Below are 17,618 nucleotides of genomic sequence, written 5' to 3'. Positions count from 1 at the left end.
GGTTGTATCTGGCTTCAGGTTGGATACATGAAAAGCTTTAAGTTTTTCCACCTCCTCAACAGAGGAAGAACCAGTAAAGCTTCCAACAACCAGAGCTTTCCTTTGTCTGCGATTTTGTTTGTGCTGGACAACTTTCCATTCTGTTTCATTCCCTCCAATGGAGGCATCACTGACAACATTTTTGTTCGGACTAACGGGATCTTCAGGCGTAGCTGTGGGTATTAAATTTTTTGTTCTATATTCATTCACGGCGATGCTGTTATTCGCACGATCGACTCGTTTTTCCTGTTTCGCAAATGTACTGCCATGAGCGCCAGTTTGAGAACGCGTAAACTCAGTATTCGAACCCGAGGCCGTACGATGATGACCCGCTGTTGCGGTGCACCCAGATGACACCGACAACGTACGCGAATACAATTCATCACGGTCACCGGTACTCCCACTCATCTGGTATGTTGACATTTTTTCCTTCCTGAGTGTGTTTATTTCTTGATCCTTGATCTGAATCTCATTTTGCAAGGCGGAAATTTTGAATTTCAGGAGCGTATTGTTTTCTAACAAGATATCATTTTTCGACTCGAGTTCGTGAGATGATTCTGAGTAAAAGATCATTGCTGGACGAGGGGTAAACCGCTCAGCAAAATCTGTACACCAGACATCCCCATAGTGAAGGGACTTCCTAAGACATCCCCAGACATCCCCGAATTTACTAAGACGAGACATCCCCGGACTTTTTAAGACATCCTTGGAATTTCTCGAACTTCTTGGGTCTTTTTCACACATTATTACATCTCAAAAAAACTTAATATGGAAAACTAAAAATTTTTTTCGACATAAACTTGCTATCTGCTTGATTATATTATCCGTGAGTGGACATGATTTAATACATACAGTTGAGTATGAATAGTGAGGGACAATTTGCCAAACTCAGTTTAGTTCATTGAAATTCAAAAAGCAGATGTCTGCAGTCATATAGCTACGAATAGAATCAGAAAACGATAAATGTTCTTGATATTTTGATCATTTGCATGTTGGTGTCCCATATTGTTTAATTTTGGCCGTTTCTCGAAAATTTATTTATTTATTTATTTATTTATTTATTTATTTATTTATTTATTTATTTATTTATTTATTTATTTATTTATTTATTTATTTATTTATTTATTCATTTATTTATTCATTTATTTATTTATTTATTTATTTATTTATTTATTTATTCATTTAATCAGGATCCCTAACAGAAATACATCCAATTACAGGGGAATTATTGTGAAAACTTGTAAGAGGGAAACCTTTTTCCAGTACAATAATCAGTTTTTGAGATATGACTAAATTTCTATATTTTGTCAAAGTCAAAAACGTAGTGTATTTCAACTATCCTATTCTTTAATATATCCGGAAGAAATAAAGATTTTCTGGAGCAACTTTTCACTAGAAATATGATACTTCCTTTCCATTTTTATTTTTCTCTCGAATATAGTTCGATATCCAGTGAGGATATCTCGGAAACTGGAAGAGTTTGAGCAGAACAGGAGGAAATTTTCCGAGTTTTTTTCGGACAAACAAGAATAGTGGAAACCTTGGCCTCCCACGACAAAAAAGTTATTTGAATTTTTTGAAATCTACGAAACCTTCATTTTAAATCAAGCAACTCTTTCATGTTCAGATAAGGAGTTTGCTATATGTACCCTCTGCAAGGGTTGAATGATAGTTAGAGTTTTTTGAAATGGCAACCCTCACTATCTGTTTCAGAAATTACTTTTTGTTACTGAGGATAATTCTGTGTTCGATGAGGTTTTCCTACCAACCCTTTCCTTATTTTAAAGATTGAATGATTGGACTCAATTAATTTGAATCTTTTTTTTTTCATTCATTTCTCTACGTACGACGTAAGTGTGAGCCGCAGTATCTAAAAGAATTGATGAATTTTTTGAGTTATGTCTCAATGTCCAATTAATATACACCGAAAAAAAATTAAATGGTCCATAAATAACCAATGAAGAAAAAAAGGTTTCTGACACCAAGGCTCATTTGAGTTCCGTTCCATAGTGTGATGGTCAGATGTCGAAAACTTCTTAGAAAACACAATGGAGAAAAAGAAATAAGCTAACACAAAACTAATAAAGGTGATGAAGAGTGCCTAAGGCAGAATATACTCATTATCGTAAGCAAGGGCTTAAAATACCTGGCGATTGCAGTAAGGTTACATAGCCTTCACACAAGACGGAAAAAACACGAACTCTGTTCTCTATTGGATAAGACATATAAGTCGGCCCAAGCATAGCATTCCATGAAGAAAGGACACCACATTGAATGTTCAAGAACAAAAATAACCACCAACATAAAGAGTTATCATCCGGTGATGTGATATGAAGCCATTGAGATCTATAAACAAACAAAATAATTTCAACAGAAAAAAAAACAGAGTCCTGAGCTACATAGCGCTTGGATACCTGTCACCAATAAGACGAATTTGAAACCAATGCAAAATAAAGTATGCGGATACATAAGAGCTGGCAACGTTTCCGTGCTCGCCGGGTGGGGATAGGAAAACAACTACACCTGACCATACTACTTTAATATCAATGAGGGGTTCAAACAGGTAAGATACAATATTAGAACCAGATTTCTTTGGAGATGCCTACCACAGCATGAAGAACTATAGCTTTAAAGACCGGAAATATCTAATACTCAAATACTGGGTTTGTGTTGAGTTCCTAAGAAGCAAGGGGAGAACTAACTCGAGAACCAATCTAACTGACAGACGGCGATCATGTGACAATGGGATTTTTCATTTTCCCCCTTTCTTCCTTGGTCTTAGTTTTCAGGAACTCCACATACACGCATTATTTTATATTAACGAAATACGCTGTTACAAATATTATATACCCATTCTTCGATGTACAGGTTTTTAATCATGAAAAGCTTCATAGAAAAATTCATGATTCAATGATTCATGGATCAAAAACAGCACTTTCTCTGCCAGAAATATTCTGTTAAAGTGTGATTTTATCCGAAGAACTATTTTTTCAGCTACATCCTAGTGGATCTAATCGCTACATATGGCATCTAAAGGTGCCTTGGTCGCTCATAATCTTGTCTATATAAGTATGTACCTACAACATTCTGTGCGAAGGAAACAGAATTCTATTTTTTTTTGGAATAAAATTTCTGGAATCTGTAGCACTGATAACTATGTGGAATCTTTGAAACTACTAGCAGCACCATACTTTCTCGCATTGCTTTCAAAATGCGATATTTTCTGTCGATGGAAAATCCTAGATTCTTGATTTCATAATTCAAAATTTCAGATAGAATAACGATTTAACGCTACATCTTTACTATTTGACGATCACAAAGATTGAGCAATTGATTGATGGATTTATATCGATTTGTGTGTAAAGTTTCACGTAAAAATCATTGAATTTTGGTTATTGAGTCCTATTTATCCAATAATACGCATCACTCTGCTATTATACAACTTGAATTGAATAATTTTTAATCGATATTTCAGTAGATATGCCCATAAATACAATTCAGATATTCCAAAGACATCACCGGACAACCCTTAGACATCCCCTGACATCCTTAAGACATCCCCGGACATCCCCAAGACATCCTCGGACATCCCATGATATCCCCATACATACCCGGACATCCCCAAGACATCCTCGGATTTCCCCGGACATCCCCAAGACATCCCGGGACATCCCCGGATATCTCCAATCTTGTACACCAGACATCCCCAGCGGTTTACTCCTCGTAGCTGGATGATTCACCTGATATGGGTTTTGCTGTTGTCTCCACCTGCGGGGATGATTCTCCACCGGTTCTGTCACATACAATTATGTTTGACAATTCCACACCACAACACCTTTTCATTTTAGAACTGCAGCCAGGATGGAATGGCTTACAACAAATATCACATCTACAACTACTTTTTGCTATTGGTCTCTTACAGCACCCACATTGGGAAACTGCCAATTGAAGAAAAACATTGGAAGCGACTTCTTTACTCGCCGACATGTTTGATGTCGAGAGAATTTTACTGGTCCCACTAAGCAACGATATGCCCCTGTAGTTGTTGCAATTCGACGATTCGCCTTTGTTCTTATAGAGGTTGATAACTAAAGCGTCTCTAAAGTCTTGTGGCACATCTCCCTGTTCCCAGATCTTGCGGAATAGTGTTAGGAGACTATTGACAATGTCTTAATCCAAGGCCTTGAATATCTCCGCTGGAATGCCGTCTAGACCAAGTGACTTGTCATTTTTCATATTTTTAATCGCACTTATGATTTCCGACATTGAGATTTCGTCATCAAGCGATGTCATCGGACTATAGGCGGGGAGCACGTCTAAAATGGACAAATCCGAGTCATTATTTTGATTCAAGACCTGTGAGTAATGCTCCTTCCATCTTTCGAGAATTTTTCTATCATCAGTTAGAATAGCTCCATTAGTATCTCTTATAGGAAAGTTAGCTTTTCTGCTTGGACCATAAACTGTTTCAATAGCTTCGAAAAAATGCCTGTTATCATGGTTATCGGCGTAAGCTTGTATTTTCCTAGCTTTTTCTTTCCACCAGCTGTCCTTGAAATTTCTTATTTCTTGACGGACCCCGGGTTTTATGTTATTAAAACATTTATGGGCTACAACATCGCCAGGCTTGTTGATTGCTGTTTTCATCGCTTTGTGTTTTGCCTCCAGAAGAGGTGCGATATGAGTTTCTTTCTCGGCGAACCAGTCTGGGGATTTTCGCTGAATTGAGATGATTTAAAGCGAAGCCAATGACTCTCAATGTCGTCGTCATAATCCGGTGGTGTTAGGCTATCTTTGACGGCAGCTGTGAAGCTTTCCTTCGTAGGAGGGTTTTGTAGTTTGGAGATTTGAAGGCGCTCTCCTAGTAACTTTGGCCTGCGTTGGTATTTTGGGAGCATTGAGATCTTCATTCTCGAGATTACCAGCCTATGATCAGTCCAGCACTCCAGATCTGCTCTGGGTTAAGTGACCAACACCTCTTTGAGATCTTTTCTTCTCACGATCACATAGTCGAGAGTATGCCAATGCCCTGAGCGCGGGTGGCGCCAGGTCTCCCTTGATTTGGGTTTTGTAATAAAGGTGTTCGTTATACAAAGATTGTGTTCTGCACAAACAGCCAGCAGACGTTCTCCGTTCGAATTAATGCTATCTGTGCCGTGTTTCCCTATTATTCCCGGCCATAGTTCTGTGTCTTTACATCTGCCCACTCTGGCGTTGAAGTCTCCAAGGAGGACAATTCGTTCCCGTTTTGGGATTTTACTTGATGTAGCAACGAGTGATTCGTAGAAAGTGTCCTTTGAGTTATCAGAGGAGTTCAAAGTGGGTGCGTATACTGCAATGATATTCACAAACGTGATGTTTGCTGCAGGAAAGCGTAGAGTCATTAAACGTTCTGAGATGCCAACTGGATTTTCGGTTAGTTTGGCGGTCGTTTCTAATGGTGAAGCCTACACCATGTTGTCTGATTTGGCCTTCTGGCAAGCCCTTCCAGAAAAAAGTATAAGCATGTTCTACCAAGCTACCTTCGCCCGAGAAGCGTGTCTCGCTTAAGGCAAGTATTGCAATGGATGTTCGCTGCAGTTTCTCATCGATTAGGGCAGTACGCCTCTCTGGTCGGTCGGCCTTGGGTTTGTCTAGCAAGGTTCTGACGTTCCATGCTGCAAAAGCTATGTGGTTTTCATTGGTTGTTGTACGATGATTCACTCGCTCAGGCACCCTCCCCCGGAGATCCGAATGGGAGGGTATTTTACCTCCGGATACAAATTTTGTCCTGTTCGACTGATTCATCTTTTTGTAGGAGCTGCGTTAGAAGGTGTTTTAAAGCTGCACTGGTAACGCTGTCAGTCCAACTTTGGTTGCGGTTGCGACTAGATTATCTTGTGGCACAGGTAACCTGAGACGACAAGGTCTGAGACGTAACTTAAGCAACGCAGAGAGCCATTTCCTGCTCGAGCCAATTTTTAGGCTAGGTGATTGTGGGAAACAGAGATATACCGCTCGAACATTGTATGTTCGGTCGCCAGAGCCTCGTTCGTAAGAACAGGGTGCACCGCGAGTAGGTGAGGTTGGCATTTGAGGAGAGGCTATAAAACGCATCCTTCCCACTTACACCCCAAAACCAGCCAAAATTATGCAACAGAACATGATTGTTGGTGAAACACCTCAAAAGTAACGTGATTAATTGCACAATACTCAGAGGAAAGTATAAAGATGAGGAAGTTCTTATTCCCAGAATTCCGATGTTCCCAACAGATATGCCATTCGAGTTTAAAAGAATTCAATTTCCTATTCGTCTTGCGTTTGCTACGACAATGGACAAATCGCAAGGCCAGTGTGTGTGGCTTAAATCTAGAAAATAACTGTTTTTCTCATGGCCAGTTGTATGTTGCGTGCTCACGAGTCAGCAAACCCTATTTATTCTCGCACCCGAAAAAGAAAACCGTTCATCACAAGGTACTGCAATGAAGGAGTTGTAAAATATTCAAAACAAAAATTTATAATATGTACAACAATTAGGTACCTACCTCTTGAATGAAGAGAATTCTTTAAATGTAATTAACAATGTACATACCTATTTAAATGTGATTAAATTTCTTGTTTATTTTGTATTTGTATCTTAATTTCACCTAATCATGCTCATATAGATGTAAGGTGTCCTTACGAATAGCCCGTTTCAAAATAAAAATCGACGGGTTTCGGGTTTTTTCCTTGAAGTCGCCCGCCCACGAAATAACGAATTTATTTCTTTCATTTGCACTATACTGTATATTCCTGTTGAGGTAAGAATACCATTTTCCCCTTTCACAAAAAGGTCTGTCTAAAATTCAACTTTTGCAGAACTCTTGAGGCCCGTTTCTGTATCAGAAATATTTTCATCAAATGCGTGCACGGTATCAGAAAATGATACCGTAGTCCAGCAGTGATTGATAACCGGCAAAATATACCTATCATTCTTAGTATTTCATGCTTCACCTGATGTTTCAGTACCATTAAAGAGAACAACTCTGTGTTCAATATAAATATGTCCCAGTTGTTCCATATGTTCTCGCCATTTCAGATGTTGATCTAAGTATATTCCGCGGGTCTTGGTAAAATGAAGTATTTGTAGAACATCATTCTTGTGAAGTTTTTCATCTGGAAATTACTGCCAGGATCTATCTGTAGTGAAAACCACACATTTTATCTTTGTTACATTCAGCACCAGTTGATTCTTAAGACACCAGACAATCAAATTCCCAATAAATGTCTGGGCATTCATGTATAAATAACAAAGAATTCCATTCATTTAATATTTATACTGAATATACTTCAAAACGCAAATAATTTGAATAAAACACTCGATTAACTAGAGTAGGCGTTACAATTATTATCAGATTCAAATATTCACATAACGTAATAAACCACGAGACAGTGGGACTTTTACGAGAATCTCGCACGAAACTCTATACGAGACAAGACTAGAGACCACGAGACGAGACTTCATGTCTTATCGGCGAGACGAACGTGAGTTAAGTATAGTCTCATCTCGTTGGTCCCTTGGGCATCACTAGAAATGAAAATACTGAATAAAACTTTCTGAATAGATAACTAATTCTTTCCTCAACTTTTTCAGCAACAACTGGAGAATATAAGGCTTCTATATATGCTTTAGTCACGTTCGCCACAGTGGGAGACCTTAAACTTGCGGAAAACGTTGCAAGATATCTGTTCTACCGCTCGCACATGTTGGACAGACACCCAGAGCTTGTGTACCCCGCTGTGAAAGCATTCACCTTATACGACTCTCTACTGAAAGATAGACACAGATCGCTTACCATCTCACTGGCCACTTCTGGAATGGAATTAACCGACACCCTCGATCTGCGGAATGATAAGGCGACCCAAGTTCTACATCTACCTAGCTTACCCACCAAAGTTTTTGTATATGCCACTGGAGCAGGATGCGCTACTGTACAGGTCAGTAACTAGCCCAATTTGAACTTCAATTCTATCATCTATTTTATGTCGGACCTGGCTTATTTAAATCGTATTCGGAAAATGAACGAATGGGATAATCGAAAGTAACAAGTTCCAAGAACAATTGAGTTTTCTCATAAGGCTGAATCGAGAAATCACACCCTCAACATCTGCGTTTTCCAGTGAATACGCTGCGCCCAGTACGCACGTTACCTGACCCGGCTCAGCTTATCGTATAGTGGATTCAGCATTAGCATATTTTGTAAACCACGTGAGTGATCGCATGTAATGCAGCGATATCAATCATGAAATAAGCATTGAGATTTCACAAACCTAATATGCACTTTGATTATTATTCATCATAGATTTTCAATAACAACACGTATTGACTAGTATTCCAGAGATAAGATTTTCAGTTTAATCTTTTTTATTCATTACATTCAAATCTACAAATCAACAATAAGGATAAATTCAGATGCATACCACCCGACGATATGAATATCAACAAGTGTTACGATCTGAATGGAACTAGCCAATTTGCCATCGTCAAGGCCCCAAATGGAGTACGGTCCACCGAAGAAAAACAGATGCCGACCATGGTTTCGGCCTCATTTGGCCTCATCAGAGCAACATAGCATTTTTCTACGGTGGAGAACGTTTGGAATTGATGGAATTTTATTTAAAATTGTCGTGTTCTACTGGGTACTATACATTTACCCAGGGGGCCACCCAATATGAAACGGTGTCCGATTCAATCCCCTCCAGATAGAAACCAAGATGAAGACAATAGCATATGTCCCATATTTTCCCTAATTCAATACGACGATTCGCTTTGCGAACAACGGACGTATGACGAATTGAGAAGTCTGGGAACGCGTTCAGATCACGGCAGAAATGATGCCAGCAGTACAATAATGAAAAATGATCACGCTTAAAGGCAATGAATACAATAATAAGGATAAATTCAGATGCATACCTTGCCTTCAGGCGTGATCCTTCTTCACTACAAATAATAATAATAATAATAAGGTCTTTATTTCCACAGAAATCTCAAGGGGAAGTTCACCTGGAGGTGTTCTACCACTTAACCCTTGTTACAAAAAAAAACAATTGTCGTGAAGTGAATAAAAAAGCAAAAAAAGCACAATCATCATATACAACAGTGCATATAGAAAGAGAGAAAGAAAAAAATATATAATAGTTTAATACATAATAATATTCGGAGACTATCAAACAATCAGGTTAGCAGGAACTGAGAAGGAAATCCTTTATCTTTATTCTAAATTTATCAATTTTGAGCTTCTTGAATTCATGAGGAACAACATTATACAATCTATAGATGTTATATCTGAAACTTCTCTCAAATGTTGAAGTTCTGTGGTGAGGACATGACAATAAATTTCTATATCTTATGTTGGCGTCGTGAACATCAGATCTGTACTTCAGCTTATTGAAGAGATAAGGTGGATTTCTCTTTAAAATTATATTATGGAAAGTGCAAAGGGCAAAATAGTCAAAACGAAGCCTCATTGGGAGCCAACTCAACTCTTTAAGTTTGTGAGATACATGCTCAAATTTTCTGATTCCAAAAATAAACCTTATACAGTTATTCTGAACACGTTGGATTCGATCAAGCGAGTCTTGGTCCAAGCAAAAACTATAAACCGAAGAGCAATAATTGAATTTTGACAAGACCATAGCCTCACATAGCCGCTTCGTGAAGATAAGCAGGTATGATCTATGCTGAAATAACATTCTCAAAGACCCATAAGCTTTACCAATCATGCTTACTACATGTTCTCGAAACCTCATTGAATCATCCAAAATTAAGCCCAAATCCCTAGCATTATCTACAAAACCAATGACATCATTTGAAATATGCAGTTTAAGACAGTCTTGAACCATTTTCTTATTTTTCTTGGAGCCAAAAGCGAGAGCAAATGATTTGTTGCCATTCAATTTCAAACCATGTTTCTCTGCAATATCTCACAGCCGATACAAGTCTTGGTTCAGCTTGAGGGCTGCAACATTCAAGTCATCAATGAAGAAGGCTAGGAAGAGTTGGAAATCATCAGCATACATGTGCACCTTGCAGTGATGTATGAACTTTGGGAATTGACTGGTATATAGAATGAAGAGTATTGGCCCAAGAACCGAACCTTGAGGTACTCCACTCAATACCAGTCTGGCAGCAGAAAACCTGTTACCCAATTTAACGACCTGAGAACGGCCACTGAGATAAGACTCGAATAGTTTTAGTGCCTCCCCACATATCCCACAAGAACTTAAAATAGCAAGAAGAGTATCATGCCTGACCGTATCAAAAGCTTTACTGAAATCAAGTAAAAGTAAAGCTGAGCATTAAGATTCATCAACTGACAAAATATCATCAGTGACATCGAGGAGAGAACTAGTGGTATTGTAACCTGGTCTAAAACCGGATTGTACATCAGGAAGAATCTTATTAGAGTTGAGATACTCCTCAAGTTGAACAGCCATTATCTTCTCCATTATTTTGGACAATGCTGACAAAATACTAATAGGTCTAAGATCGGATAGCTCTTTGGGATTACTGGTCTTAGGAATTGGAATAACCTGTGCACACTTCCACGACTTTGGAAACTTAGAAGATAGTAGAATGGAGTTGAAAATGTTAGTGACGAAAGGAAGGATATAAGGACAGCAAATCTTAATGAAGGAAATTGAAATACTATCGGAACCTGGACCTCTGTTCTTGATTTTTTTTAGAAGATTAAACACAGTTGCCTCATCTATTAGCCGAAAACAAAACTTATCTGAACATATAGGATTGCTTTTGTAAAAATTTACAACTGAAGGGTCGATACCGCTATTCGCAAAACTCAGAAAGTAATCATTTATTTTATCGGGACTAACATATTTCTGTTCAATATCAACATGCGATTTATTTGAAATACCCAATGATTTAATTATATTGTATTGAAAAAACAATCGTTTTTGCTTTGTTATGGTGTGATTCACCATGTTCCGCAACCGCTTGTATTCCTCCCACGCTTCAACAGACCCGTCTCTCCTGTGTTTCCCTCTCGCCTTGTCCCTACTTCTCATCAAGGCTCTTATCTCGTCCGTCATCCGTATGCCTTTTTGAAATTCGGATCGCTCTCGGGGGAAAATGTTTATCGAACAGTTGTACCAAGGTTTCAGTAATAATCTTAACCTTTTCATCCACATCGTATGTCTTAAATATTCTCGGTAGATCGGAGTTAACGATGTCATTAAACAACAACTTCTCATCAAAACACTTACAATCCCTAATTGTTAAAATTTGAGGCTCAACTTTAGGCTTTTCAATTTTAACTGTGCAACAGACGCATTCATGCAAAGAAAAATTTGAAGGACGAATGAATGTGGAATCAATAGTATCACCATTATTGCACAGAATGTTCCCGAATGAGTTGCTGCATGCCGACAGTCGAGAGCATCGAAGCAAAATACTTAACTGGAGGTGAATTTTTCTCAAGACAATTAATATTAACATCGCCAACGCAGAAAACATTTGAACACAACATCAAAGAATAGCTCAAGCTAGATTCCAAAGCATCAATGAAAAATCTATATGGAATATAGGGTGGTTTATATACTACTCCTACAATGAATGAGATTCCCTTACATTGAACCCTAATAAATAGCTGCTCTGTATTTGAAACATCCGGTACATAAACAATCTCAAACCGAAACCCATTGTTCACGTACAATAAAACTCCACCACCTCTTGAACCAGTAATCCTATCTCGTCTTACAACTTCATAATTTGATATCATGAAACTGCTAGAATCAATAGAATCACTGAGCCAAGTCTCCGATAAAGAAATTACATCAAATTTATTCTGTTCAATGAAAAACTTGAATTCATTCAATTTAGGCATTAATGATTGTAAATTCACATGACCCAAAGTAAACATATAGTCCCTACTATTTCACGCTGAAGTGCTCAGAGACACTGCCAACGAAACAACAAATTAATCAAAACAACAAATCACACACCAGAAATAAGTTTTTGAATGTTTGTTCCGGACCTGACGAAAACGGCTCCATTGAGTGTCCATATATTTTTGAATCCGTGTATCTCCGATGATTCCTGAACCAACTTCAATCTTTCATGTGTCAAGTCCTCCTTCATAACAATTCGCGTTCCTTTTAGAACTTTTTTCTTGCCGTAAATGATGTTCTTGAAATTAACCTCCTTGAAAGAAACGATGATATGCCGAGATTTCTCTTTATTCTTCTTACCAACTCTATATGCCGAGGCGATCTCATCAGTGACCTGTATACTGAGTTTATCCCTGAAGATATTCTTAACCTGAGAAAACAACTATGACTTTTTCTCGTAGATATAAGAGTCAAGATTTCTTCAACAGAAAATGATTTTTGACCAAATCGTCATTTATTCTGTATATTAACACGTTCACGACGTTGTGACCCACCGGTGGGTCACAAAGAGTTCATTTTATATGGCCAAATATATCTCTGCATTTTCTAGTTAGACTTTTGTAATCGCAGCTACGGCTGCAGGTAAAGTTTATGAATGTGTGTGTGGTGTGGTTTTGGTAATGGAAAACTTAGATGAAAAATATGGACATGATTCCTAAAAAAGGGTTCTATTTCCCAAACTAAAGACAAAAGTATTATCAATTATCAATTATCTGAAACAAATATAGTAATTCGAGCACTCTAACACATCACCCCGGTGTGAAGCACTGGTGGGACACGACGATTATGAGAGACAATTGTAACTTATCTACGACGTGACCCACCGGTGGGACACGACAGAAAAAGGTCAAAAAACAAACAAGTTCATCATAAAAATAAGTTATATTCATGTTTGAAATGTACATTTCAATGTTTACAAGAAAAGTGGAAAAACGTTCATACGGGTCCCTCGGTGAATCTCTCGATGTCGCGAACTTGTTAATTAGATTGAGAACGAGTACTATGATGAATTTCATAAACTTGGAATCCCTGTGTAACACAGTTGTTGGTGTGTCATAGGAAGAACCGTATAGAGCTCTTACAGCTTTGTTCTGCAGTACCTGTATCACTCTTTTGTCAGTTTCAGATATATTCCTCCATATCTAACACATTTAATTCAGCACTAACTGAATATGTGCTGAGAAAAGGAGTTTTCTATATTCATAAGTGATAAGATTTCTTACTCTTCTGAATGTACCAATACACCTCCATGCTTTTCGTTAATTTTTGAACTTAGAGATACCATTTGAGATTTTCTGTAGGTAGCAGTAAGTATTCTACATGATCAACTTGTCTTATCGGCCTACTGTTGATGAACAATCTAATACCTTCTGTTTTTCTTTGATGATGCTTCAAGTGGATGACAAAAACGGTCTTTTCTTTAGTAGTCCTAAGTACACTGGTACTTGTTGGTCTGTTGTTTCTCAACCATAGATCTTATAATTTTTTATCTTGGTGTATTTCCTCCTGTAGTATGTTTAGGTCTTTTACGCTGTATAATGAGGAATCATATACAAACATCAGTTAATAGGTTGTACGTATTTTATTTTGAATAGTTAAGCACCGTGCGATTGGAACAGCGAGGTTGGATTTGAATAAGTCTGTGCTACTCCTTACTTAGGCGTTCAGAACTAATTACTTAAAAATGTGAAAAAGGAGATTCAATATCAAGGCAAACTAAAACTGATAAAAACTTTTTTGAAATGGGAATCTAAATTATATGCTTGCTTAGAATTAGAACAAGAAATCCACCTTTTCAGGCCGATATGTCTTGAAAAAAAAACCATACCATGATAAGATTTCGTTTTGACTACCGAGGCCAAGAACTCCTCGCTATCGATGAGTTGAATCGGTACAGCCCATCCATTTCTGAGATCAGCTCTTTCGAACTGACAATTGACGTAAATTTGTGTTTGTTGAGCGCCAAAACAAATCTCCAATTTCTGGAGCATTTTTTTTCTATTTCTGCTTTGACACCGGGTTGAAAATACTTGCTAGGCACGATCCGGTTATTCGTCGTTTGGTATTTTTCGCGTTTCTCAATGCGGAGGTTATCTCACAAATAGCGATATAGTAACGCATAATATCAGCTCCTATTTTTGCCTTGCCTACTCGATGCTTACGAATTTATTATTATTATTATTATTATTTATTTGATAAGAGTTAAGAAACAGTTCTATAAACTCACAGAATACAAAATAAAAGTTATGCATATCCCGAGAGAAAAAGAAAAAAACAAAACTTGAATGAGTTACAATTTGAAGATTGAAAAATTATAAATATTGAAAAATTATGAATAAAACAGATGAAACGTATGTAACATCCTCAAGATTGGACCCTGCATCCATCCATCGTATCTGTTCTTAAAATTGTTCACAGAGGTGGCATCCACGACAGCAGAAGGTAATTGATTCCAAAAATGAAACATTCTGTTGGGAAGGAAGTGTTCCCTCTGATCTGAGATGTCTTGAAATTTTCCCTCCGCAACTTATATCTGTGGCCACGCAAACGTTCATCGTTGTTAAGAGAGAAAATTCCACCGAGATCTACAATAAAAAGGCCGTTGAGGGCTCTATATGTGATAATGATAATGATAATTATTCAATAGAGACCAGTAAGCCTAACGATAAATTTTTTCTGTGGATCCATCTTTTACCACCAAACCAATAAAAAAACGTCATAAGCGAAACGAAGATCAATCGATCAAATCAACCCGATTTATACCTGTAGTGATGTTCACCCCCGGCCATCCAGTTTCAAGAACGACTATTCCACCACGATCAATATCGTATGTCTGATATCAATGCTGCAGTCTGTTAATTTTTTCCCTTTTTTAGAATGGAATGCCGAAGCGAATAATAAGCTATATGCAAGGAGAGATGGAGTGACTTCTTACCAAGGATAATCTACAATTTCATACGTTCATTTCTATTCAGAATATTTTACGGATTTCTACTCCGGCAGAAATATCATTTCAAAATGGACGGTCAGAAAAACTGATAGATAGAGTAAAAAGAGGAATGAATAAATATCCTAATATAGGTTTTTTTTTCATACGGAAAGCTCTAGAGTCCCAGCGCCAACGATTAAAATGAACCACCACTATTGGTGGGTTTGTATCTCAATTGTGCCTCGAATCGAATTACATTTTGCATATTCATTGTTGTGTGAGAACTCGACAAGAGCGGACGTGTTGTAGAAGAGAAAGTGGAAGAGAAAGTCGAAGTGAAAGTGCATACTAGCGAAGCTACGGAATTTTTGATTCCGTCTGTGAAACTTCCGTTTTTTGTAAGTTCTATAAGTGTTTGTGTCATAGAGCGGAAATTCGTTCAAATTCAGTGTATTCAGTGTCTGAGTCCAGATCATTGATCGATGGTTCCACGGATATCACTGGTGAGTCGATTTATTTTTCTGATAGTATAGAAAATATATAACTGAGCCACATAGCTTTATACTATATACTGTAGTGAGGATTTCAAATATTTCATTTTTATTCAGAAAAACCTCTTATAAAGGGTACAGGGAAACAACCATCGATGTCAATTTTCCTTCCAGCTGATGAAAACGCGTTTTCAACTTCGAAATCTGTTCATATTATTTGAAATATCACAAAATAAATATAACTGTTCTCGGAATAATCATTATGAATATTATTATACATAAAATGCGTATATTACATGAAATGCCTTGGATTTTTTCTATCCGTGTATTGATTCAAATCGTTAGTTCTTTTCCTGTAAGGTAAATCTTCGGCAGCGATTTAACGTATGACTGAGCTAGTTTCATGCTTGTTTCAATACACCATAAGATACTACTCTTCGTTCTGAATTGAATTTTGTGTCTAACTAATTTTAGGACAAAAATTGACATTGATGGTTTTTTCCCTGTACCCTTCATATAGTTTAATACCGACAAAAAGCCATGTCGGAGGTCTCAGACAATGAGAGCTCCTACATGGAAGCTACGGACAACGAAGACTTCAGCGATGGAGAAGCAGAGGAGCTTGTAAGGCTCAAAGAAGAGAATGGGCAGTTGAAGGCTCAAAAAAATAAACTAACTGAAACCGTGGCTCAGTTGGTCGGGGAGATACGCCTCTTGAGAGAGGAAGTTAATAAAAACAAAACCCCTCAATCCCCTAGTTCTGCTGAAATTGCAAAACAGATTGCGGCACAGAAATCCCCCACATTTGTAGAAATTGCTTAGCCGGTAGCGGTCTCCAAACAGGTAGTAGCTCCAGAACCGGAAATGAAGAAAAATTTTGCAACTCAAGTTGCAAAAACCCAGAACGCGCCGCCCACAAAACGCGTGCGTAAAGAAAGTTCATCTCCAGACGAAGAGACCGCCAAAAAAGCTACGGAGTTGCCTAAAAAAGATAAAATTCTCTCAATCTCAAAAGCTCTCTACATGAAGAAATTCAGCTACAACAGAGCAACCGTCGTAAAAGACGGAATCAGGATCGTAGCCTCGACTGTAGACGACTACAGGAACATTACGAAATATGTTGACCAGATTAGTAAGGAGTACTTCACCTAACACATGAAGGAAGAGAAAAAGATCTACGCAGTCATAAGGCATCTCCCAATAGATGCTGACCTAGATATAATAAATTGGATCTAAACGTCCAAAGAATCCATGACGCCGAGGTGTCCAGAATGACATCCAATAAAACCAAAAAGTTTATACCCTTATACCTGGTCAAAACTCAGAGAAAGGAGATTTTCGAAATGAGACGCCTCTACAATCTCTGCATTGTAGTGGAATGAAAAAGAAGGGCAGAAAATCCAAGCCAATTCTTCAGATGCCGGAGGTACGGACATCCCCAAAACAAGTGCTCTTTTCCATACAGATGCGTCAAATGTTTGGGCAACCATTGATCAAAGGATTGCGAACTTACCAGAAAAGGTGAGGAGAGAAATGCCACATGCGTTCTGTGCGGTGAAGCTACAAAGGATGTAGCGAATTCAAATTACTGACAAGGACGAGGAAAACAGGCCAGAAATCGGCTCGGCAGAGCACGATTCCTCAAAAAGTCCAGGAGAAAAAGAAGCCCACCCTCTCCAAAGTAGACAACAAGAAAAATGAAGTACCCAAACCAGTACAGAAGAAGGAGCAACCGAAAATGCCCCAAGCTTCGATCAACAAAACAAAAGAAAACAGAAAAGTGTCTGAATCCGCCGACGATTTAGACATTTTTACTGAAAACATCATGAATTATGAGATATATAGATGTGACAGAATCGCAAACACTGGGGGAGGTGTTGCCTTACTGGTTAGACGAGATCTGAAACACTTTTTTGAAGGAAGATCTGACGAGTCACAAATAGAAAGAGTGACGATTGTTGCTAAAATAAATCGACAAAGAGTTGAGGTCACATCGGCATATAAAAGACCCCCAAATAACTTATTTATTGGAAAAAGAAATCAACAACTTACTAGATAGAACAAACCCGAAAATCTGCATCGGAGATTTTAATTGCAAATCTCCAGAATGGAACAGCAGGATGGAAAACAGAAAAGGCAGAAAACTGAAAGATCTCGCAGAAAAACATGAAGCTATCGTTATTGGACCTGAAGAACCAACGTACCTAGCATTCGGAAATGGATTACCAGATATA

General features: G+C 38.0%; 2 protein-coding genes across 3 annotated transcripts in view; one reads left to right on the top strand and one right to left on the bottom strand.

The window, feature by feature from the left end:
• LOC123318935 overlaps positions 1-17,618 on the bottom strand; it is a 537,083-nt gene that overhangs the window by 88,094 nt on the left and 431,371 nt on the right. The gene's annotated exons all lie outside the window — the stretch shown is intronic.
• LOC123318930 (C3 and PZP-like alpha-2-macroglobulin domain-containing protein 8) overlaps positions 1-17,618 on the top strand; it is a 1,198,665-nt gene that overhangs the window by 1,078,013 nt on the left and 103,034 nt on the right. For both annotated transcript variants that reach the window (XM_044905716.1, XM_044905717.1), the window contains one exon: positions 7,652-7,995. In XM_044905716.1, the coding sequence (XP_044761651.1) occupies positions 7,652-7,995 (344 nt within the window). The remainder of the gene's footprint in view (positions 1-7,651; positions 7,996-17,618) is intronic.

The sequence above is a fragment of the Coccinella septempunctata genome, chromosome 8 (genome assembly GCF_907165205.1).
Source record: "Coccinella septempunctata chromosome 8, icCocSept1.1, whole genome shotgun sequence".
NCBI lineage: Eukaryota > Metazoa > Arthropoda > Insecta > Coleoptera > Coccinellidae > Coccinella > Coccinella septempunctata.
The sequence above is the reverse complement of the archived record's forward strand: the minus strand, read 5'-3'. Positions and strand labels throughout refer to the sequence as shown.